Source organism: Pseudoliparis swirei, chromosome 12, assembly GCF_029220125.1.
Source record: "Pseudoliparis swirei isolate HS2019 ecotype Mariana Trench chromosome 12, NWPU_hadal_v1, whole genome shotgun sequence".
Lineage (NCBI taxonomy): Eukaryota > Metazoa > Chordata > Actinopteri > Perciformes > Liparidae > Pseudoliparis > Pseudoliparis swirei.
Genome location: NC_079399.1, coordinates 15,672,290 through 15,697,146, shown reverse-complemented (window position 1 = coordinate 15,697,146; position 24,857 = coordinate 15,672,290). Strand labels below are relative to the sequence as shown.

General features: G+C 41.0%; 2 protein-coding genes across 5 annotated transcripts in view; both read left to right on the top strand.

The window, feature by feature from the left end:
• The window catches only part of scara5 (scavenger receptor class A, member 5 (putative)), a 67,923-nt gene extending 51,492 nt beyond the window's left edge, over positions 1–16,431 (top strand). For 3 of the 4 annotated variants that reach the window (XM_056428084.1, XM_056428081.1, XM_056428082.1), the window contains 2 exons: positions 3,832–4,020; positions 11,062–16,431. In XM_056428084.1, the coding sequence (XP_056284059.1) occupies positions 3,832–4,020; positions 11,062–11,195 (323 nt within the window). In that variant the 3' untranslated portion in view covers positions 11,196–16,431. Of the gene's footprint in view, positions 1–360; positions 1,315–3,831; positions 4,021–11,061 lie in introns of those variants that run through there. The other variant, XM_056428085.1, reaches the window with a different exon arrangement.
• A 2,386-nt stretch (positions 16,432–18,817) lies between these two features.
• On the top strand, positions 18,818–24,787 carry pbk (PDZ binding kinase). The gene is made up of 7 exons (XM_056428688.1): positions 18,818–18,922; positions 19,463–19,630; positions 20,460–20,599; positions 21,273–21,442; positions 22,856–22,985; positions 23,539–23,715; positions 24,250–24,787. Exons 2-7 carry the CDS (start codon positions 19,464–19,466, stop codon positions 24,480–24,482), a joined length of 1,017 nt encoding a protein of 338 aa, XP_056284663.1. The 5' UTR covers positions 18,818–18,922; position 19,463; the 3' UTR covers positions 24,483–24,787.
• Positions 24,788–24,857: the final 70 nt, after the last annotated feature.

Sequence of the window (24,857 nt, the reverse complement as noted above, 5' to 3'; positions counted from 1 at the left end):
ATCTAAAAAACATGTATTCACATAATAAATAGCGTGTAGGAGAGACGGATGTCTGCAGTAAATGACTCAGCAGGGAGCATCCTGACTGGGGTACTCTCCTAAAACCTGGATGCAAAGCCGCCGCTCTGCTCACATACCTGCCTGCCCCGCTAGCTGGTGTTGATTCCAGGCTTATGCATCCTATCACATAATATTAAATAGTATAAAGGGATACCATAGGCTGCAACAAACACTTCTTTATTTCATTTCAAGCACTGAGTATGATGCTGACTGTAACACCCTGTTCTGTTTCTCCTGTGTTCCGTGTCTCCTCTGTGTCTTCTCTGTCTTAATTGTTTAATTCCCTGCACCTGCCCTCAGCCACTCTTGTCTCGTTAGTCTGATGTCGTACACCTGTGTTTCCCCCCCTATATATTGTGTCAGTCTTTCCCTTGTCTGCGGTCAGATTGTCGTCTCTAGTTCCGTGTCCTTTTCCCGTCGTCCTGTCCGTGTTCCTGATTCTGCCTGTTGACCCTGCCTTCCCCCCACCTGGATTCTCTGCCTGCCCCGTTTGGACCTTGTTTTTTTTTGTAAACTGTTTTGCCTCATTAAAGAGTGCTTTTTTGTTATTCATATTGCGTCCAGCCTGTCTCTCTGCGCCTGAGCCTCACCCCGTCACAAGAACCTGACACTGACAGACTAATGCTGAAATTGCACGTTGATCCACGGAGGAATAAGAATAAAGAAGCAACTTTTTTTTGTGGAGTTACTTTAGTGTTATAGCAGAGTACGATGAGAACATGTCTGATTATTTGGTTTGAACATCATCCTGTTTGGGTGCAGAGCTCACGCAAGTAAATCTTGCATGGAAACCGTGCAAGGAAAAATGTACTTTTATAAATTAGTGGTTGTATATTATCTGTTGTATTGGAAAAGTCTTTAAGGATAAGGGTTAACCAGCTGTACCTAATTTAAAACATGCTGTTTGTTAACATCATGCATTTATTAACAGTCTCGTCGCAAAGTCCATGGATTGATTATTAGTATTCTTCTTTTATCTTATCACTTGTATGAGGGTTTACAGTTCAAAGACGAGTACATTGGAAACTCTGAAGTGCCCTTATAGCTCAGTGGTTTTGTGTTTGATGTAGTATTCATGTTCGGGAGAAGTGGTCACATTTGTGACTACATCATAATTATAAGTGTAAATACGTTGTTGTCGGTATCCTGTTTCCCTTGAACCAAAAACACGTGTAACAAGATAAAAGCAGTTCATTTAAGTTTATTTTTCAGTGACTTAAAGACAAGTTTTTAGGGTAACTTTATAGCGCCATCACAAAAAATTACTATTAAAAGAATTAAAAGACATATCAATAACTGATACGTCTTCATCTTTATGCCAGAGTCTTCCAGGTTTAACCAACTTAATAGGAATTTAAAAAAGAGTGTTTTGTATTTGACGAGTTAACAAATGGTTCAAACATCTGCTCCAGGTAATTGAGTACTCAATTACTCATTCCTTGTTGAACGTATGAGCTATTCTAGCACTCATTGCTCTCCTCTCTTTCCGTCACTTTAAATTTGTCGAGAAAAATACCAGCAGAAGGTTAAAAGTACTCCTAATTTCTGCTTTCAATTTGCTGATTTTCTGAAAATATTTGCTGCAGATATGAAAGTTTGATGTTATGGGAGGTATTAAATTATGGTGGGCTAGTGAGCGCAAACCACTTGGCTGTCTAATGAGAGTTAAATGGTTCACAATCCGAATTTATGATGGTCTGATGAGCCTAATATCCTGTCCAGATAATGTGCCTGGATCTACTCGCCAGCACTTTGTGTGTGTGTGTGTGTGTGTGTGTGTGTGTGTGTGTGAGAAAGGCGGTACATCAAGTCAATTATACGGCATAATATTATACGTTCCTGTATGCAAGTTCTTGAGCAAGGCACTCTAACCCTGAATCCAGCAAACTGTCTCAAACCGAACACAATAGAGGGTTTCTTGTCATGTTGTATTTTAATAATTATTATATTTGACTGTTCATTTGTTTTGTAGTACCGTGATTTATATTGGGTTATTTGTAAATCGTGTGTACATGGCAAACTGATATAAATCAAATTGCTGCATGTTTCACAATGAAACAAACAATCAAGTGTTTACCAAGGTTATTGATTCTAGAAATGTAGTAGCACTTTAAAGATTAATTCACAAAGATCAAGTGGTCTGTGACAGTTTTATTGCAATAGACAGGGTTCAGATTTAGAAATGTGGACTTCCCAGCTGAATAGGCTAGAAAGAGAATGAAGGTGAGGTGCCTCTACATCCCTTATTCTCACCCTGAGCAGGTATGTTTTAATATACACCTGCTCAGGGTCGTTTTCTCCTGTACAGGTCTCTGTCGAGAGAGTCCCTTTCTGTCTCTTTCTCTCTTTCTGTCTGTTTCTGTCTTTAGAGTCTCTTTCTGTCTAGAGAGTATTTTTCTGTCTCGACTCTAGACAGTAAAAATAGTCTCTTTATATCTATTTCTGTCTAGAGTATCTTTCTGTCTCTTTCTATCTCTTTCTGTCTCTTTTTGTCTATATAGTCTCTTTCTGTCTATAGAGTATTTTTCTGTCTAGACAGTAAAATAGTCTCTTTCTGTCTCTTTCTGACTGAAGTCTCTTTCTGTCTCTTTCTGTCTCGAGTTTCTCTTTCTGTCTCTTTCTGTCTAGAGTTTCTCTTTCTGTCTCTTTCTGTCTAGAGTTTCTCTTTCTGTCTCTTTCTGTCTAGAGTTTCTCTTTCTGTCTCTTTCTGTCTAGAGTTTCTCTTTCTGTCTAGACTCTAGAGCCTTTTTCTGTCTCTTTCTTTCTAGAGTCTCTTTCTTGGCTTGCTGGAGTTTTGTCCAACAAGGTGACTCGTTTACAGACGCATGAAGTTTAGAGATGCAGAGAGTTTCAAGACTGAAGTTGTGGAAGTTTTGAATTTAAAAATCCTTCCACCGGTAATCCAAATTCCAGTGAGTATTGTCAGTCTATAGGTCAATATGTTCAGATGATGGTCAACAATTGCACAGAAATTACTTCCAGTTCCAAATTCTTGAAACGCTAAACTTTTTACAAGGGGATTTTACATTCGAGGAAGAAAGAAAAAGTGACTTCACATGGGAATCATTTTCTTTATTTTCTTTTTGGAATCAAAGACTATTTCTGTGGTTTCTGGATCTTAAATGTATGTAGTCAGAATGTTAAAAACAAGCTATTCATCGTCTCATGTTGTCATATTGGTTTGATTTACAAGGCTTTATTGAACTCAAAAACACTCGCAATTAAAATAATCATGCCAACAAGTGATGGCTAAAGAGAGTCATGTTGTGGTGTTGGAATAATAATGAAGACTCATTTTCTCTGCACGCTAAGGAGTGTGATGCTGTCCGCCGCAAACCTTTCATCTCTTGGAGGCTCCAATAAACACATTCGATTGGAGAAGAAAATGTGGATGAATGGCAGTTCATGCGTATTTGTTTTAATTTTACCAAACTTCCCATTGCATGCAGATAATTAGGTTTATTTGTTTATTTGTTTATTTATTGGATCCCCATGAGCTGACGCCTTAGCGACCGCTAATCTTCCTGGTGTCCACAGAAAGGACAAAATACAATACATACACAAACATACAAAACATATCGTGAAACCAACAGTTAAAAATAGTACAACAAAGTAAAAAATAGTGCAGTCAGATGCACAGTACAGTCGAAGGATAAGATATATGTTATGCAATTCAACTTAATTCATACAAAGAAAAAGAAAATCAGATGACTAAAAAGCAACAGAATACTTCAAGTGGTGAATGTTCATGTCGGCTTGTGTCTGTTGCAGTGGAGGACACCCTGGTGCGGCTGGTGAACGGGTCGGGCCCTCACGAAGGTCGCGTGGAGGTTTTCCACGAGCGGCGCTGGGGGACGGTGTGTGACGACGTCTGGGACAAAAAGGACGGGGACGTGGTGTGCAGGATGCTGGGATACCGAGGAGTCGCTGAGGTCCATAAGACCGGACGCTTCGGACAGGGTACGAGACGGTCGACACTCCAACATGCACAAGCCGTTGTTTTCCTGCCGACCGTGCAACCGTTGGATTCCGCTTTCGGCTGTGGGATCCAGGACCGGCGGATTTGGCAGAATTCTTTGATGTTAAATAGATCAAAAGCTGTTAGGATGCAGACCGTTTGCATGAGACATGGAACTGTAGACTCAGTCTTTTAAAATAAGGAGCCATCGAGTGTATATATGAAATATTCTCATCAACTGACTCCCAAAGCCGACATTAGCGCAGCTGGCAAGCAAACGATGATAACATCTGCAGTTGCATTGTTGATTGTCCAGTACGCTGGAGTGTAATTACCATTTAGCCTCATCATCCGAGATGTGATTCATTGATGCGAGTCCAAAACTCAAACGCTCATGATAAACAGTCTGTAAACACGGCCAATCAATGAACATTAATATAATGATAGCAAACGGTATTTATATAATATTTTGGATGCACGAAATGCAACTCAAAGTGAGGGAGTAATGACTGCCTTCTTTTTCTTCTCTATTCAATTTCAACAAGATGTCAAATAATGTTCATTTAGTTTATTCCTTCAGTAAAGAGAGAGCGGTTTGCTCCGTTTCTCAGGTGTGTAAATATGTTTTCCACGTGGGGAAACGTCTGCCGCCACTCACATTTGCATGAAGGCATTTCGTGGCTGCATAGTTGCGAGGATCCACGAGAGTCCATCAAACCTTCCCTTTGTGCCGCTCGTGTCTGCGAAGATGTCTGTGACGCATCGCACTCTCCACTTTATGACCTCACGACTGGACATGCCTTCAAGGAAAAGATGTTATCTGTAAACATCTATCTCGAGGAAGTTTCTGCTACGATGAACGATGTAGATGTCAAACGCTCTCTGGATGTTAAGTAGAAAAACTTAAAACACAGATTTAGTGAATGTATCGGCTGTATTTAAAGTAAACACCAGTATTCACTACGGTAAGAGGAGATGATGTTATGATTATGCCCCTTTAAGCCCTTCATGGGTCAGTGGTCATTTTGTGGAATAAAAAAAAACTATCAAGACAGGAAATAAGTTAAAACAAATGATCCCACAGCTTCAAGGAGGTGAAAAAAAAAATCTTGAACAACGTAGTATATCTTTGAACTTGATCAAAGGAAGCTTCGACACTCCGCTTGCGACGACCTCCATTCAACCCGAGCCCACCCCTTGGTTCAGCCTTTTATTGAAAGCTGAACACAACACACACACACAACAAAACAGATGGAACTGGGACTGAGGACATGTTGATTCCTTCTCTGTTTCGTTATCATATCTATCCTTTATCCACACAACACAACCCAACCTGGTGGGTGGGGGGAGTCTGGAGCTCCTCTGATTGTTTAGTTAAAGATACGGTAAGCAATAAACATAACACATAAATATCTCTGTCAACAGCACATATCCGTGATGAAGTTTACCGATGGTAGTCGTTCTGATTTTTACTAACTCTGTATTTTCTATGCTGTTGCAGTAACAATGCGCTAAAATGCTGCAGGGATTAGTATCGAGATTTTATGGGGAAAATCATGTGAGCCAGATGTCGTCAAGAAAGAGTCTCAGGGGTCATATCCATCTCTCTCCCTGTCTCTCTCTCTCTCTCTCTCCATTTTATTTAATTCATCAAGTCGGCCTTACATCATTCTGTCCAGGAAGAGTTTTTAGCAATAAGTCTGGAACATTGTCGGGAAACATGCTTTTGATTCCGGGGACGACCTCAACAGGACTCACTAGCGTCGCGGCTGGATCCAATTTTAAACTATCTGCAATTCAAATACATCTTTTCAGACGAGACAATCACCTTTAACTTGTTACATGCGGAACATCTTTTCCGGCATTTCTTAGACACAGATTGGCCTCTAACTGTTGGATACATTCTATTTAAATATTTATGAAATATTTTTTTTGTACATGCCATGGCAGCATTTGACAGACACATTGATCCAAAGCCACTTTAGGGGCAATTTGGGGTTCAAGACACGGACATTACAAACTACAATACCCCCATTAGGCAAATACAAAGAATCAGGATTGCAATAATAAATTCCCAATAAATACAATTACATTATTGCAATGCATATAGGATCCTTCATTAGTCCACCAGAGCAACAGAGATGCTAGAGGGAGTGTATTTATAATCTCACTTAGAGACACAATAAACAAAAAGAGCCAAACAGATGCTTGAAAATGTTTTGCAAGCAAAAATAAAAACAAATTGTTCTTCTTTTGTTATTAAGTACTGTATTCTCTCGAAAAACTAAACTATGAAACCATGCCTCAGATATTCACAGGTTTTTATAAAACCTCTTCCCTTTTCCTAAATATGAATCTTAACCATGTAATCGTGTTTTCTTTGAGTTGCTTGGAATGAAGTTTCATCTTCTTCTTTTTATTTAAATAACATATGTTTAATTTACCAATATCTGTACAATTGACGACGCCTCTATCCTTTGAATCTCAATTAATGCAAGAAGAAAAAAACGTAATGGTGAAAACTGAAAGAAATCACAAACTAATAGATTTAATTTGATTTAATTTAATTTATTTAGTGGAGGCTAAAATGCCTCAGAGGAAAAACTCCCCAAAATGTTCAGGGGAATGAAAAAGGGAAGGAACCTCCGGGAGAGCGACAGAGGAGGATCCCTCTCCCCGGAGAAGTCCAGCAGATGTCACGTAACAGAGTTACAGCACAATGCATATATAGATGTGTGGACAGAATAATCCAACATCGCACAATTACACTACAGGCAATAAATGTTACACAATGATGGATAGACTGTAAACATGCGTGAGGAATAGTTGCTTTCTTGGCACCTGTGAACAATGATTCCTCTCAGGAAGCAGAAGAGCAGAGCTTGTTCCGCCTTACAACCGGTGAGAAGACGCAGATGTAACCCGTGGCTCTATTTTTTAAATCATTTTAACCAAAGTCTGTGGACTTGTCAACAGGTTCGGCTACGGAGCTCAATTCTTGTGGGAAAAAAACAAATCAAATAGTTCAGTTTTAAGGGTTTTTACTGATATTTCAACATAAATCAAGTAACACACACATATATTTAGAAAGAAAAATAAACTTGGTTAAAGTGGGCAGTCATCCATGTTGATCAAACTTGTGGGTAGCTCGCCATCTGATACCAAGCGGGGGTCATCTGCGTCTGACCACCTGAAAACCGCTGTCTGCAAGGGGTATCACATTTAAAGGTACGTCGGTCACGCTGTCCGGTACGCCAATCAAAACAGGAAGTGACCTTCCTTGACCCGGATATTTATCAGGACTCTGGTCCTGGATTGGCCGATTAAATTATTTGCCTCCATGAGCCAATCAGTGGGTTACACAGACATCGGCACTCGGGGAGAGTTATCGAGGTTAGAGCAAGTGCTCTGAAACGAAACCCAGGACTCTTCTAGTGACGTTTTTAGTCAGCACATTTATTCACACAGCCTTCCAATCATTACGATCTTCTCTAAATGGTTCCTGGGTGTTCCTTTAAAATCCCACACGGATGTTTCGAGGGGAATTCAAGACGTATTTGTGATAACTTTCGTAAGTTCGATGCGAGCGGTCTGAACCCCCCCGGCCCGCAGACAGCGCAGTAAAAGTGTGTTGAGATGCAGAATAAACAACTTAAAGGCCCGTGTCCGTTAAAGCAAACCCTGAGAAGCCCCAGCAGCCGAGCAGCTGGGGCTCGTGTTTCCCAGCATACCTTGTGTCCATGTGCACGCATGCATGGAGACACGTGCGCCTGCTGCTTCCTGCTGCTTTGAAGAGGTCCAATCCGCAGCCAGTTTCTCTTCCCTGATGTTTAGTTGTGAAGCAAAGCAGGACCGCTGGGAGAATATGGGGTCGCCAGAAATTCAGCTGTATGCTGTTTATTTGCAGATATGAGCTTTTAAATGCATCATTTTGATCAGAATTTACAAAAATGTGCATCGTTTGTGGACAAAAGGAATAATGTATATCTCCTTGGCCTGGAAGAGCTTGGATTCCCAACTAAAGTTACATTTAATTTGTGTATATACGGATACCGTGTGTTGTACAGATTGTAAAACCCTTTGAAGGACATTTTAGATTCAACTTGCATTACGTCAGCGGGAAGTTTACGTGTCCAATGATAAGTCTTCAAAACGTCGTACTTTCTCTCATTCTAGTTTTAACAGGCCAGAGTTCAAACGAGCAGAACTGGAAACGGATCAGTTCCGAAACACTTTTTAGGGAACATATACAGTCGGTTCTTCAAACACAAGAACACACATGTAGTCGAGCCTCAACTCAAGTGGAAGGACGTGCTGTCACGTGACATGTTGTCTTTTGCAGACATAACATAAGTTCTCTGATATGTCTGCTTCGGCTCAATGTCACATGTGTTGCATAAGCATCACAAAATAGACTTTGCCTTTCAAACAATCAATTAAATACGGCGCAGGGCGATCAACCGGGAGGGGAATCGTCAGATATTGAACGAAGAATCATTCACCCCTCAAAGTTAAAGCCAACGGAGATTTTCTTTGGTGTTGTGTATTGTATGGTTTATTGGATTTTCAATCACGTCTCATATTTTCACGTTCTTGATCTCTTTTCATTAAACCTGTACATAAGAATAAACCTTTACTGTATATAAACAGAAACACAAGCGAGCCTATAAAAGTGCACAGTTTACACATTAAATAGTTTGACAGTGAATAGATAAATACATTGATAATTGGTTTGTTCACTTTAATATATGTGGTATGGCTGAACTTCAAGACGTGTGATGGTTACTATACTTAACTTATGTAGATAAATAATGTACAGAGAATCCCCACCCATGACCTTTAACTTTTTAAATAATTCATAAAATTGGTTCAGTGGCGAGTAATCGTTTTTCAGATGGCCCTTGATGAGGTGATAATTCATATGCCTTGAGTTGATCTTGACCGTGCCTTGAACCTGTAGCCAGTTCTAAGAAAAAAATAATGGTTTTCATTATTGAAGTTCATGAGCCAGATGGCCTGAAGCTGCATTGGTGCTTTTATTATCCTTCTTTATTTTATGTGAATTTTGATTGTGTGCTTTTTATCTTCCTCGTCCGCGACTTTGCCAACATCGTGTTTGTTATATTGTCGGTTTCACTTCTCTGTCTCATTTGTTTTTCTGAGCACGACACTTTGTTTGACTCCCTCGCCGACTGCTCCGCACGGCCCGGCGATAAACAAATGTGACGCGGAGCAGAGCAGCGGAGATGTTACAAGACTCCAGATGTCGCTTTCACGGCATTACTGATGAGTCAGCCTCTCTTCTCACCTCCAGCGCATAAATAAACTGCATTATCAGCACTTATTCCTTCACAGCTGAGCACCATCTCCGCCGAGCCTCGGAAAAACTGAAGGGGCTTTCTCAAAACCCTCCAGTGAGTCACGGGAACCAACGTTTTATAGGCCAAAAGCTCTGCTCACCAGCTGGAACTGCGTCGTGTTACCAGATCCCGTATTATCTCATCCGCATCGCTGTGAGGAGCACTCGCTGTCTCTATCAGAAGACTCGTATACACCCTAATGATGACGTTTCTTTATTATATCTCCCCATCTAATAACACAATTACAACCTTTAAACTCCTTATAACAGTTTAACCTCAACAACTCTGTCCGGGAAATTACTATAATCTACGACGAGCTCTTAAAATGTGAGAAGAGAAGAAGAACACGAGCTGCGTATAGACGCTACAACGTGTTGCTGAGGAGCTCCTGCTTTCTGCGTCGCGGCAAGAAATACGACGTCAGCATCATTCCTTGGGTTCAGGGTGTGTTTATATTGAGTTTAAATGTGATTTATAATCCATAAAACAGAGTGGATAGGATTTATTCTGACGGAAAGCACCTGTGTGTGTGTGTGGCGCTCTCCTCCGTCGGCTGTCGGCTGCTGGAGCTGCTCGTGGTTAACAAGCGGCTCCAGCAGCCGACACGTTCCCTCTCCTTGGCTGCAGTCGCACACTTTTTAATACATGTTTGCATGAGTGAGCCGTCACAGAACTCTGACGGCTGATGTCGAGGTCCAGATGCGACGGTTCTGCCTCCGATCGACGCCAGTCGGGGGATGTTGTCGTCCATCCGTCTCTCCGGTCCATGCTCGTAACCGCGGTATCTCAGGAACGCCCTGCAGCTGATTTCTTCAAATGTGGCACTTGATGTTGGTGGTCGGAGGTCAAAGGTCACTATGCCCTCACGAAACACAAATCCAGATGCAAAATATGACAATTTCACACAAGTATCTTGGACGGATGTAAACTGCTACATGACTGCAAGGCGCTGATTCGAGATTATTGATGAAGAAAACTTAGGATGTCCCTTTTTCTCGCAAAGGACATTTTTACTCGTGTGTCTTAAAAAAGGGAATTTCTCGACCATTATTACCGCCGTCATACAACACTACATTATTTACCCCATTTGTCTTAAATTGTTTCCCTCTTTATATTCTTATGGTTATTATTTCCTTTATTTTCTTATTCTCTACTATACCATCATTCTTTATGAGTATGAACCACCTCATATGAAAACAAGTGTACATTTATGTTAACTTCTGCACTCCTTTAACAAAGTATGAGAAAAAATAAAGAATATGAATCTGGGTTTTTTTGCCAATTGGTTTGTAAAAAGAAGAAAAAAACAAGTCGAGAAATTTTTAGACGAAAACAAATGTCAAATCATCATATCAGTTAAAAGAGCTGCACAGTGTTACATAAAAAAATGGAGAAAATAATATTGTTGAGGATTGACACACATTGGACTTGTGGATGATTTAAATATATATTTAGTATTTTTTTTACTCTGCGAGTTTGAACAAAACAGGAACTAGAAAAGCCAGAGAGGAAAGACGAGCACGACCAACACGCTTCTTCAATCATGTTTATAGCGTGTCAGGAATGCCCGTCTCTCCTCGTCTCAACCTCCCGGCGTCCAGCTGCACGCCTTCACTGCGACTTTATCCAAACGATCCATTTCGTACACAACGACGTCTAAACGATTTCCCCCTTCCTGCGCAGGTACCGGTCTGATCTGGATGGACGACGTGGCGTGCGGCGGGGCCGAAGACACCATCCACCTGTGTAAGTTTTCCGGCTGGGGCAAAACCAACTGTGGCCACGTGGAGGACGCCGGTGTGACGTGCGTCGTTTAAAACATTCATGGCCCTGACGGCGCCGCAGCCTTCTCAGAAGTTCATGATTTGACGTTTGATTGTTTTCCCCACGAGACTGAATCGTGGGAGCGAGGGAAATGGAAACATTTGTGAGCATCTTTGAGCGAACATCTGGGGACGACGTCACGACGGGACTCTTCGCCAGAGCGAATCGCAGAGCGCGCGCGTCTTCGATGCGGGTCGAAGGTCAGCTTGGAAAAGGCTCCGTCCGCCCTCAGAGGCTCGTCCGGGCGCAGGTTTGCCGTGTCGTGGATCAGAACAACTTCCTCCTCCCGGAGGCTTCGTTCGTCTTTCGGGTTTCTGAAACCGGCACATGAAGAAAATGACGGAGACGTCGACAAACTGATTCTTCATTTACAGGCAGCTGCTCTTCACAGTATTACGTAGGAATGGCTTTTGAGTGATAAACATACACCGTGTTGCCTTATTATACGTCATATAGCATTACCGAGGGTTCAGTCAGTCGATGATCAGCAGCTGAACAACTGGACTCAAATGTTGTCGTCATTTTCGGCTCCTTTTTTAAGGTGGCCTGTGGAGTTTTATGTTCACATACAAAAGTTCTGCTTGCGTTCAGTGTCACATTGCGTGTATCCCAAATGTGGAGTGCATTTCTTTCCTCATAAATCCATATTTTTTATATTTTCAATCAATGCATTGTTTACATTCATGTTCACGCTCGCGGTCTTCTTCTTCCTCGGCTTTGTTGGCGGCGTCTCTATGTGCATCACTCGCCACAGAATTATCCCCAACAGTAAATCTATACAGAGCTCATTGTGTTGTTATTTTCCGGCTCGCAGATTACGCTCTCATCAATTTGATCTCCGGCCACAACGGTCCACCAGGTGTTCTCAGTCACTCTCACATTTCCTGCAGAGCAGCAAAGGACCGGCGCACACGGCGAGCAACACGCTGGGGAGTTCAGTGGAACATTTAACATCGAGAGGAGACGTATGAAAACAAACATAGAAACAGTGAATATTGGACTGGATGTGTAGATTGGCATATACAGGACTGTCTCAGAAAATTAGAATATTGTGATGAAGTTCTTTATTTTCTGTAATGCAATTAAAAAAACAAAAATGTCATGCATTCTGGATTCATTACAAATCAACTGAAATATTGCAAGCCTTTTATTCTGATTTATTGCTGATTATGGTTTACAGCTTAAGAAAACTCAAATATCCTATCTCTAAATATTAGAATATCATGAAAAAGTATACTAGTAGGGTATTAAACAAATCACTTGAATTGTCTAATTAACTCGAAACACCTGCAAGGGTTTCCTGAGCCTTGACAAACACTCAGCTGTTATAAATCTTTTTTTTTACTTGGTCTGAGGAAATCTTAAAATTTTATGAGATAGGATTTTAGAGTTTTCTTAAGCTGTAAGCCATAATCAGCAATATTAAAAGAATAAAAGGCTTGCAATATTTCAGTTGATTTGTAATGAATCCAGAATGCATGACATTTTTGTTTTTTTAAATTGCATTACAGAAAATAAAGAACTTTATCACAATATTCTAATTTTCTGAGACAGTCCTGTATTTGCTGTCACTCCAACAAGATAATATATGTCAGGTACAATAATCAATTCTTGCAAAACTCAATTTTTACATCTATACAAAGATTTTTGAAAAGGTTAATGGTCACTGCAGTCAACAATGAAGTGAATATGAAGAATAGAGAGCAGATGCGTCGATAAAGATGGACTTTTGAACGCCAGGCCTGCACACAGTGGGTGTATACATATGATGCATGCCTGTGTGTCCATGCTTATTGCCAAAGGTTGTTTCAACATTAATGCATCTATGTATACACACACACCAAACCATCAGGGTTAATACATCTATGTACACACACACACCAAACCATCAGGGTTAATACATCTATGTACACACACACACCAAACCATCAGGGTTAATACATGTATGAACACACACACACCAAACCATCCATGCCAGATATGCTTTTTCTTCCGATGTCGTGTCTCTCTCAGAGGGGTTTGATCTTTACGCCTGCTCTTCAATCCAGAAAGTCCGTGACCTCCCAAGTGTCCTGAAACCTTTCTCTTTACCGACTCATGTTTTATACTTAAAGAGGTGAAACGTTTTTTTAGTGTGCCTTCAAATTTGGCAAACTGTTGAATTCCCTCTGCCCCTATATTTTTGACGTGAAATTGTCAAAGGTTGTCTGGCCCACTATATTGTTATGAAACTTATTCAACCCGCATGACATTCTTTTAACAGTTTGTGTCCATGTGAGGGAGGAGAAAAAATAATTATCAGCCAGTTGAGCTATAAATATTCAATTATATTCAGATATTCAATTTAAAATGCCAAAACAAAGAGAAAAGTAGCAAAAACAAGCCAGAGAAAGTTTTGTGTTTTTGCTTGAACATCCTGCACTGTTGGTGTCATTCAGAGCAAATTAAAATGAAAAAGATAACCAACTATCTTCCTGCTTTCTCTAAAGAAAGGTTTGTGGTAATGCAGATGTTCAAAGTGATCCCAGCTTTCTTCACCGGTTTCACACACGAGTGAGTTCTCCAATCAACTTTTAAAGTCCACAATTCCCTTTTGAGTTTCTGTAGCACATCCGTCTCCTGAGTCTTCTCTCATCTTTTCCCATTTCCCAGACTGCCTTAACACTCTGAGCTCCTTCACTATATTTTCATTCATTGGCTTATTTGTAAAATAATATCATTGATTGAAAATAGTTTATCTACGCAGGTTTGAGTATGTTTTATTTTCCACAGTCTTGATACAGCGGGCTTCTGCTGCGCAGCAATGTTGAACAGTGAAATGTTTTCATGGAAGCATGAACTATCATCTGTTTTGCCATTTCCTTTTTACTTAAGGTGCAAAGTGGAACAAGTGAAGGCCGTTAAAAGAGAAAGATATTGTGTAATGTTTACGAGAAAAGTCGTGGTTGATCTCCTCATCCAAATATCTGACACTTCTTTGTGTAACATTGCTACTTTTGGAGGGAGGTACAGTAAATGCTGCATTTCATATGCAGGGAATGTTCATGTATAGGATGAAGTGTACAAAGGGTTATACTTCTTTTTTTTTTAAAGTAAAAACACAGTCGCTTTGTCCAGTTTTTAGATTAAAATACGGAAGGAGGGAATAAATCTCATCAAACTAACTATTTGCTGGTAATTATGGATTGTGAAGATTTCAACATGTGAAACTGATGCAGGCCAATCACCAATCAAAACCATCTGGGCACAATTCAAACCAGAAAGAATCTGCAACGGTGTCTCTTCCAGTTACCCGTCTTCTCACAGCTAAATGTGGTCGGACCGGTGGTCCAAAGCTGCAGCCTATCGGATATCAACAGGATGCAGTTGTTGTGATGTGATTTCCTGATTGGTTTGAGGCCCTGCTGATCTCAGATCAATGGTTTGGCATCGCGGGGTCAGATATCCAGAATACTTTGTTTTATTAATTCAAAGCAGCTTAATGCCGTGCCCTCTGGACGTGAGGACACATTCCAAAGTGCACTTAACCACTGAAATGTCTCGTGTTTAGACCTTAAATGCTTTACTCTGGCATAATGGCTCTCACCACATGTGCGTGCGCATCGTTCTGTTTTTAATGACATTGTGCTGGTCATAGCACATAAAAGGGCTACGGGGTTAACGACATACACACACAAATAAATGCCTAAATCAAACGTGATTATGTCACAAAGATACCTGACAACGTGCTGATAGGTTTACTTAAGAATATCCACTTTTTACTGTGTGTTTGGTTGATTTGTACCACTAACATGTTGTAAATGCACTGCTGAAGTAATAAAATGTAGATGTGTTTAAACAGGTGAACTTTGTTGTTCCTGACATCATTAAGAGACGGGAGTTGGAAACAGGCACTTTCTAGAAGTCCACAGGTGGAGATGACTCAGATGTGTGTGTGAGCAGTGGTAGAATGTAACTATTTACTACTATGGCCTACTTTAAATACAAATGTTTACGCACTTGTACTTTACTTGGCTGTCTCCACATCATGCCACTTGATATTTCTACTCCACTACATCTCAAAGGGAGTAAATACAGTTTTTAAAATAAAGTTTGAATGCAGGACTTCTACTTGTAATGCAATATTTTCACAATGAGGTATTAGTATATCTTACTTCAGTAAATAATCTGAATACGCCACTTTGTGTGTTTAAGAACACACATGATCCCAAGGGCTGGCGCACGTGGGTGTGGACACTGTTTTTTGGGGCCTTGATTGACAGCTCTGAATAATAATATAAATGTTTCCACATGTGAAGCGGATGAAGAAATGATTGGATGACAAATCACATGATGTCCAGCACACACACACACACACACACACACACATGGCCCACAGTCGAAGCACAAAAGACTGAGGCCGGTTTGACTCGGGTCAACATGGTTTCACTTATTCTCCAGGAAGGTATTCAACTTTATATTCATAAAATATATACTGTAGGTTGGCAAGTGGAACCAATTGTACACATACACTACCGTTCATATGTTTGGGGTCACTTAGAAATGTCTTTATTTTTCAAAGAAAATCACTGTTTTTTCAATAAAGATAACATTAATCAGAAATACACACGATACATTGTTAATGTGGTAAATGACTATTCTAGGTGGAAACGTCTGGTTTCTAATGAAATATCTCCATAGGTGTATAGAGGCCCATTTCCATCAACTATCACTCCAGTGTTCTAATGGTACATTGTGTTTGCTAATCGCCTTAGAAGACTAATGTCTGATTAGAAAACCCTTGTGCAATTATGTTAGCACAGCTGAAAACAGTTATGCTGGTGATATAAGCTATACAACTGGCCTTCCTTTGAGCTTGAAGTTTGAAGAACAAAATTAATACTTCAAATATTAATCATTATTTCTAACCTTGTCAATGTCTTGACTATATTTTCTTTTCAATTTTCAATTCATTTGAAAAATAAAAGTGAGTTTTCATGGAAGACACGAAATTGTCTGGATGACCCCAAACTTTTGAACGGTCGTGTATGTAGCGGGGATAGGCTGAGTTACATAAATGTGGTTAGTTTAAATGGATGGACGGATAGAGAGAGAGAGACAGGATGTGAACCATGAAACTAACTAATTCCGTCCTTCAAGGTCATGATTATCTGTGCATGCGTTGCTATGAGCGACCCCTTTCACATGAAGCCCGCTATCAAAATAAACATGAAATTGTGATCCACTCTTTGGGTGTGTCCAAACTTCTTTATTTCCTCCCTAGTGCGCTTTTTAACCTTTTTCTGTTCATTTGAGTGTAACATTTATCACACTACTTTCAGCTAAAGATACTAGAATGCACAGTGTGAGAGTACAATGTAATACTGACTATGGTGTCACTATTGTGTATTTGTTTTGTAGTAACTAGTGTAGCAGGGGCCCACTTGACCTGGGACGCCCTCCGGGACCCTTCCTGTTTCACAACCCCGGATCGACAACCACTGTTGAAATACATAATCGTAGCATCTGTATCTGCTCATGTGAGGATGTGTTGTGTGACACATTATTTCTTGTTTCGGAAAGTAAAAGTTTTCTCCAGGCCACGGAGAACCACATCCTGAGATCAGAGGCATGACATTCACCAAACCACTGTTACAATTTCTACAATGAACGCTGCAATGAAAGAGGAGAGAAAACAACAGATTCCTCCTCAGCATCAGCTCCCTATGAGTCCTCCTGCCATCCCTCCCTCCTCTTCATCCAAGCGTGGCATTTAGTGCAGCTGGTGAGACTTTGTTGGCTCTTTTGCTTTCGCGGTCAAATCAATAAATATGTTGTTGAGTGTCAGGACAGATGTAAAATGAAGTTTTATTCTCACCAGTAAATAACTCACCCGGGGAGAGAAAGAAAGTCTTGACGCATGAATCCCGGGTGGTCCCGTACTTTAAGTCTTTGTGTTCTATCTTTTGTCTATTTTTCTGAATTTCATTCAGTTAAATGATGTCATCCCAGAAGAAGCTGCTGTATCAACAACCTGAAAGTCCTGATATCCATGAGTTTTGTGTTCTAAATACAAATGTGATTTAAAAAATTCATTTTTATGTGCATTTTTGGTTTTTATGGCCATTTTAAAGACATGTTCTGTCCCATATGAGAGCAAAACATCTGGTTGTGTCGGCATGAAATGTAGACAAGAGGTCGCATTAATTTAACAAAAACATGTTTACATCTAAATTAAGGATCCCTGGACTTCATATTGCTAAACTAGTATTTTCACTATGTATTTTCTTTTCTTTTACTGTACAAGTGACGTTCCATAGCTTTCCTCTGATAAGTCAGATTGGATGATTCTCTTTTTCTTTTTATTAAATGGTGCATTCATTAAAAACCTTTCTACACACAAATGATGTATGAACTGGGGATCAAAAACCAGAAGGTCATTTTGCTGATCTTGGGATTTTCAACCTTATGTAAAGATTGTTCTCCCCTCTTTTTGCTTTCTTTAAACAGTGATCCTGAGAAAGCACATGAGTCATTGAGTGCAGAGAGGAAGACGTATTCTTACAATGTATTTAACAATTTGCAAACATACAGTCTTTTTCCAAAGTAAGTAAAACATTCTGAAAAAACCTCTTCTCGTTGTATGAATGATCCGTGTAAATGAGAAAAGTTAACACAATCCTCCAATTTTGTGTTTGAATCATGACATTAGAGCATGTAATTGTTCTTCATTGTATCATGACATTAAGCAGACATTAACCCATCCTTGTTCTATCAAATGCACCACAGCACGCCGCAGTATGGGCCTGTGAACATGAGCTCATTTCCCATCTGGAGAACAAGAGATGGGGCGAAAGAGAGATACAAAGTAGTCGTGCCAGAGTTCACATACACATCCAGTTGTTTGGACCACATTCCTGCTCCTCTTCCTCATAATGAAACGGTTATCCCTCCATACAATGAGAGGACCGAGCTGGGAACATCTGACGTATATGTGAAGGAGATGAAACAATAACGGGATCATGAGAGTCAAGGTCAGGGTCAATTTCCTTGTGTGATTGTGAGTGAAAGTCTTTCAGACAAGTCCCCTGCATTAAAGAGCGAACAGACACATGCTGTGAAGATCAAACAAATAAAGCACTGTCATACAGTTCTCGAGAACGAGATAAGCCCTACATCCCTAAATGCTGAATTCCAAAATGTGTACCTGGCACACTTAATTTTCATAAATAAAAGCAAGAAACGAGGAAACAACATCTACTCAGGGAACAATGCTCATTATTTTAAATTGTGGATATCTTTATATATATATAGTGTAAAATATGTTTTTAATTTTATAAATAAAAACGAATATAAAGTCCATAACATCTATCCATCTATCTTACTTGCAAACCAGCTTGGCATATTAGATAAACTTCACTGACCTCAGCTGCTGAAAAGCTGAATTACAACTGTATTTAAATGATGTTTAAATATATTAAACACTGTTCCCTGAATGTAATCACAGTACAACACGTATAATACGGATAGTCTTTCAAACATACAAACATCAATACAACAGACAAGCAGTTTAGCTCAACTCTGCTATTTAACGTTTCCAGTCGCAAACGCCATTCGTTCAGTTTGTTCCTCTGCGGCCTCCGTTCTTTCCAGGCGGCGACACGGAAGTAACATTTTAAAAGTTCGGCGCGCGGTTTTCTCAGAAACAGCATTTTCGTAGCGACACGGGAAGAAAACGCAGGTAACGTTTGATTTGTTGACTAGTTAAACTATTGAGTTCAGTTCACGGACTCAAAACAACGTAAATGAAGTGTAACGTGTCACAAATAGTTACTGGCAATGATAACTTTGCGGTCTTCGTAAATGAGCAGCTGGTGGCCGTTAACCGTTCACTAAATACGGTGTTGTTGACAAACACGTTATCGAACAGTCAATATTGGATTTTTTTTTAGTTGCTAATTATTTTACAGCTATCAAATACCGATGCGATTTCTCTTTTTAATCGTAGCGTTAGGCTCAAACGTTAAGCTGTTAGAGGCATTTTGGTTATTTCACAACGACCTTCATGCACCTGGAACATGAGACATGTCCGATGTTAATTCAGTTAGGTTGACTTCTATAACATATTTACTTCATAGTAAGTCTGCTAACTAATCCGATTGACTTTAGTCGACGGTGTTGGTTGTTGTAGTTAAATGACCCCGTGTATCTGGGTCGCTGGCTGTATCCCACTATGCGTGTTCCCATGATAACTAATGACGTCATTTGTCTTCTTGGACAGAATGGCCTCTCATGCCGCATCCATGGACGAGGACGCGTTCAAGACCCCTAAAAGCACCCGAGTGAAGAGCTTTAAGAGCAGCGTGGGGAGCCCGATCATCATCCCGGCCTCACCGTTCATGAAGAAGTTGGGCTGTGGAACTGGAGTCAATGTTTACCTCATGGACAGGTGGGAGTTTTTCTCTGATTACATACAACAACTAGAATGGGCACTCGGTAGAGCGCATACCTTCGCATATCACAAGATTGGGCATTGAATTATGAACATGTTGGCATTAGTTGCATGCCAATTGGATAACAATTGACTGTGCTCTGGTAAAAAGAAGATGTTGACCTTTTCTTGACCTTTGACCCGATTGATCCCAAAATCTAATCAAATGGTCCCCGGATAATAACCAATCATCCCACCAAATTTCATGCGATTCGGTTTAAAACTTTTTTTGTTATGCAAGGAACACGCATACAAATAAATAGATAAATACACGGTGATCAAAACATAACCTTTTCAATGCGAAGGTAATAATAAATACATTGTTGTTCACCTGCCATATTATTGTTCCTCTTTCTCCTCCAACCGCCTGGATCCTATTATTTATAAATCAAAGCTTTAGATATCTAAAACAGTCTGTTGCAGTTTTAACGTATTAATAATTCACATAAAAAAATAATAATGATAGAAAATGGTTTGTGTTGTTAATTTAAAGATTCTGAAACGTACATTTTATTTGGAGGGGGGGGGGGGGAGTAGTGTATTTATGTATGTATGCCGGGTGACATGCGACCCCAATCATTTTTTAAAGTTTGTTATTGAATTGATGTTTATGCTTTTAAATTGCAAGGCCAAATATGTCTCATGGAGTTTTGTGCATTAACAGAAAAATAATCCATGTGCAAATGCATCTTCAGTATTAATTGAGGATAACATTAACACTGCATTGGCTCATTGTCACGTCTGTATGGAAATAATCGGTTTGTACTGTTGATCAAATGAATCCTAGAATGGGGAAGCTGAATGCGTCTCCCTGGGCCATCAAGAAGATCAACACCAAGTGTGCCTCCAGCCAGATGGCGGTTTACCAGAAGCGCCTGAACAAGGAGGCGAAGGTCCTGAAGGGAATCAACCATCCAAACATCGTGGGTAAGACATGAGCCGCACAGCACCGTTCCAGTTGGACACGTGCCTGTTCCCCACCAAGAACACCAGCGCTGGTTACCGGTGGCCGCCCGCATCGCGTCAAAACATCGGTTCTGGCGTACCGTGCTCTGAGCGGATCGGGCCCCGTCTACATCCTGGAGAAGGTCACACCGTACACCCCGGCACGTTCGCTCCGCTCGGCAACAGCCAACCGACTTGTGACTCCTGCACCTCGAGCTCATCACTCTACATCCAGACTGTTTGCTGTCCTGGCTCCTGATTGGTGGAACGAGCTCCCCACTGACATCAGGACAGCAGGAAGTCTCTACAGCTTCCCCCGGAAACTAAAAACACATCTTTTCCGACTACATCTGGATTAAAACACAGATTAGCACTTCAGTGGCTCTTAAATGGCTCTTATTGTGGTACTTTTGTAGTTTGACTATGCTGAGGAAATGTTACTTCCTGTATTCTTGTTGTTCTTAGTTTGTACTCTAGGTTGATGCACTGATTGTAAGTCGCTTTGGATAAAAGCGTCTGCTAAATGACATGTGATGTCACGTAATTGACTGGTGTAAGTACGTGATGAATAGCTCGGTTTCCTTTTTTATTTTGTTCTGCGACATCGTGTTCGTTTCAGGGTTGTTCATTTTGTTTCCTCGTTGCCACACCAAAGGGTTCCGGGCCTTCGCCACCGCCAAAGACGGATCAAAGTGTCTGGCGATGGAGTACGGGGGGGAGCAGTCCCTCAACCACCTGGTCGAGAAGCGGAAGGAGGACGGCCTGAAGGCGTTCCCTGCTGCCAACATAGAGAAAGTGGCGCTGCATGTTGCTCGCGGCCTGCAGGTAAATCGCACATCTCCTCCGACCTGGCGTCACTTAACTTGCATCCGCCCTGGATTCATTTCACACCCGTTTCCCTGTGTACTTGACGATTCATTATATTACCGCACACATCAGCTGCTCTGTGAGGAGCTGATTCCTCCGCCTGCTTGTTAACGTTCCTCATAGAATCCTTCCCCGGTTTCTTTGACGCAAGGAAAGAGCAGAAAGTGTATTTCCCCACTTCACTTTGCCGCCACGCCGCCCTTCCAACGGGGAACTGAAGCCGTTCTCTCGGCTCTCTTCAGAGGCGCGGCCGCTCCTTCGACCTCGCAGATCACGGAAGTTTCTGGTCTCGTGCCGCATGGGTCGGTTAGCTTGTCTGTGTTATTGTGTGACACTCGGATCCGAACTAACGCGTCGTCGCCAGCAGTCTGTTGCTTAATTTCTATGCCGTTCTCCTGTCTGCTTCAGCATGCTGACCGAAATCTTATATACTGTTATAAGGATGTTTATACACTGTGTGTGTGTGTAGCGTCGTCACGCAGAACCCTACATCAGGTCACATGGGTCAACGGTGTTAGCAGGGCTTGGTACAAATAGTATTCTGACACTCAAACATTGTGTACATGTGTTACAAACTCGAAACCGACCCTAACAACACAAAGGTCATAAACTCATAATTTCAACCAGAGCGTTTTATAATTTAGTGAAACAAAATGTTTTTGTTTTATTTAGTTGAAATAGAGGTTCCTGACAAAGTCAAAAAGCCTTGATGCAAATAAACATATTGATGTGGTTCTTTTATGCATTTAAAACCTAAAACGGGTCGGTCCCTAATACAAGAGGAAGGTTAAATAATGACTGATGCTTTAATGGATTCCTCAGGCTCGCGTTCTGCCGGTTGGGACCAATGCAGTCTCACCGTAACCAAGGATAGTGCATCGTCATGTATTGGCTGATTATATTTTATATTAATCAGAATCTGTAAAGTAACTGAATTCAGAGAACACGTATAACGCAGCAGAAACATAATACTTGAGTCCAGTTAAAGTACCTCAAATTGTCCTCGAGTACCGTACTTCAGTACATGGACTTCCCGGTAGTTCCCGGCCCGCTGCCTCCCGGTCGCGGCTCAGCTCGTGTGTCGATGTTTATTTGTGTTCAGTCTGAGTTTTCCTGAAGAGTATGGATCTAATTACAGAACGGGCTTCAGCTCCGACCGAGTTACACGCACACACAACCAAGGGAAAAAGCAAACGTGTTTTATTATTCGTCCTCAATAGATGTATTGTTGTTCATTTCTTGATTCACGATCCGAGAAGAATAATCCGATTTGAAAACAATGTCCATGACGAACACGATCCCCGCATCAGTGGCTCATTGTGATCGGAGGCGAGCGGCTAATTGAACGCAGCCACGCGTTTCCCTCCGCAGTATCTGCACAACGAGAAGAAGCTGCTGCACGGCGACATGAAGTCCTGCAACGTGGTCATCATGGGCGACTTCCACACCGTCAAGATCTGCGACATCGGCGTTTCTCTGCAGCTGAACGAGAACATGAGAGGTACTGGTTGTAAATCAAACTGTCCAGAGGCGGAGCCTAGCGCTCCACCTCCACATATACTATATCGAGGTGGGTTAAAAAGTCGAAGTGTAAAGTATCTTAAAAATGGAAATACTTGCATACAATTTTGATGTGCTAGTACTTAAGTTAATGTACTTATGTATTTAAAATCTTTAATTTGATGTATTCTACAATAACTTCATCCTCATACAAATGTGTGTGTGTGGGGCATAACAAATTGTTTACAGCAACTGATTCTGCAATATTTCGTGCATGTTGTAAAACCCTGTGAGGCAAATGTTTGATTTGTGAAATTGGGTTATCCAGAAATTGAATTAAATTGATTTATTTAGGATAATACTCTTTGGTTTATTGTTGCATTTCTTAAGGAAACGCTGAAGAACATGAGTTCTTGTTTAAAGAAAATAATTACATAATTACTACTGGTCCAATGTTCATGAAACTCAGTGGAAAGGATGTAACATGAGCGAGGAAGAACACACACACGGAGTGTTTCCTCGTAACTCCCATTCGTTCTTCTTTCTGCCCTCAGTGTCAAACCCAAAGGCCGTGTACATCGGCACGGAGCCATGGAAACCCAAGGAGGCTCTGGATGGGGGCGGAGTCATCACTGACAAGTCTGACATCTTTGCGTACGGTCTGACTCTGTGGGAGATGATGACCCTGGCCATGCCTCATCTGGAGATGGCTGATGATGACGAGGATGAAGGTGAGATGCTGTTTACACAGGAAGCCCTGACTGACACACTACACTATTACTTTTCATAACATACTGTCCAATTAACTTTAAGTATTGCTTTTCACGCCACGTTAAAGTACATTTTTCATGGCTTATTTTATATATATATATAATGACAAGTGTGCACTTTAACGCATATTTAAAGTCAGAAAAACACCAGAATGGCATCGTAAAAATTAATAAGTGTCGAATTAAAATTGTCAATATAAATGTTAGTTAGAAGTCATAATAATCAGGCTTGATGACTCATGCAGCAGCTGGGCGTCATTCCTCTCACCAGGTCCCCCTCCAAGACAACTAGAGGGATAAAAAACATTCTCCAACGTTGACTCACTTACGTTAAATACTTTCACCTTTCAAACCTTCAAATGAAATGCTCTGAGGAAGAATAATTACCCTTTTTGGTTGAAAAGATCCAGAATCCCGCTTGTGATGGATAACGTCGCATTGCCAAAAAAATAGAATAAACCCAACATCTCTGATCTTAACACACTTTGTTTTTAGAGGACTCGATGGAGGAGAGTTTTGACGAGGACGCCTACTACAAGAGGTTGGGCACGCGGCCGGCGCTGGACTCCGAGGCGCTGGGCAGCTCGTACCGGAGGATCGTGGAGCTGTTCTACCTCTGCACCAACGAGGACCCCAAGATCAGACCCTCGGCCGCCCAGATCGTCGAGGCTCTGGAGAGCAACGCCCCGCAGGAGAACACGCCCAGCGAGGTGATCGTCATCGACTGATTCTCAGAGAACTCGGCTCTTCGACCCGTCAGGGATTTATATTCCTTTGAATGAATACGTGGCCAAACTGACGGGCTCTGCTCATAGGAGTCACTAGTTCTTTTCAGGGAGGGTTGTATTCATTTAGAAGCTCATCTCTACATCTTTATGTTGTCACACTTACCACATTTAATTTAATTTGTATGGCATCTTTGCTATAAAACATGTCCATGTATGTCAATTGTAAGTAAATGTTTGTACTTTCTTATATTTGTTTCTGCACTTCTGTAAACTTTGATATTGCTTGATTAAACTGTTACGCTCTACATGTTCTCATTAATATTGTGCACCGTCGGCATCGCTACCACGATGTTGAACTACTGCGATTCCCCGATG

Excerpts from the sequence above, each read along its gene's own strand:
- pbk (XM_056428688.1), top strand. The coding sequence starts at position 19,464 with ATGGCCTCTCATGCCGCATCCATGGACGAGGACGCGTTCAAGACCCCT. Across the intron at positions 19,631-20,459 it reads AATGTTTACCTCATGGACAG|AATGGGGAAGCTGAATGCGT; the intron begins GTGGGAGTTTTT and ends AATGAATCCTAG. Across the intron at positions 22,986-23,538 it reads GCTGAACGAGAACATGAGAG|TGTCAAACCCAAAGGCCGTG; the intron begins GTACTGGTTGTA and ends TTCTGCCCTCAG.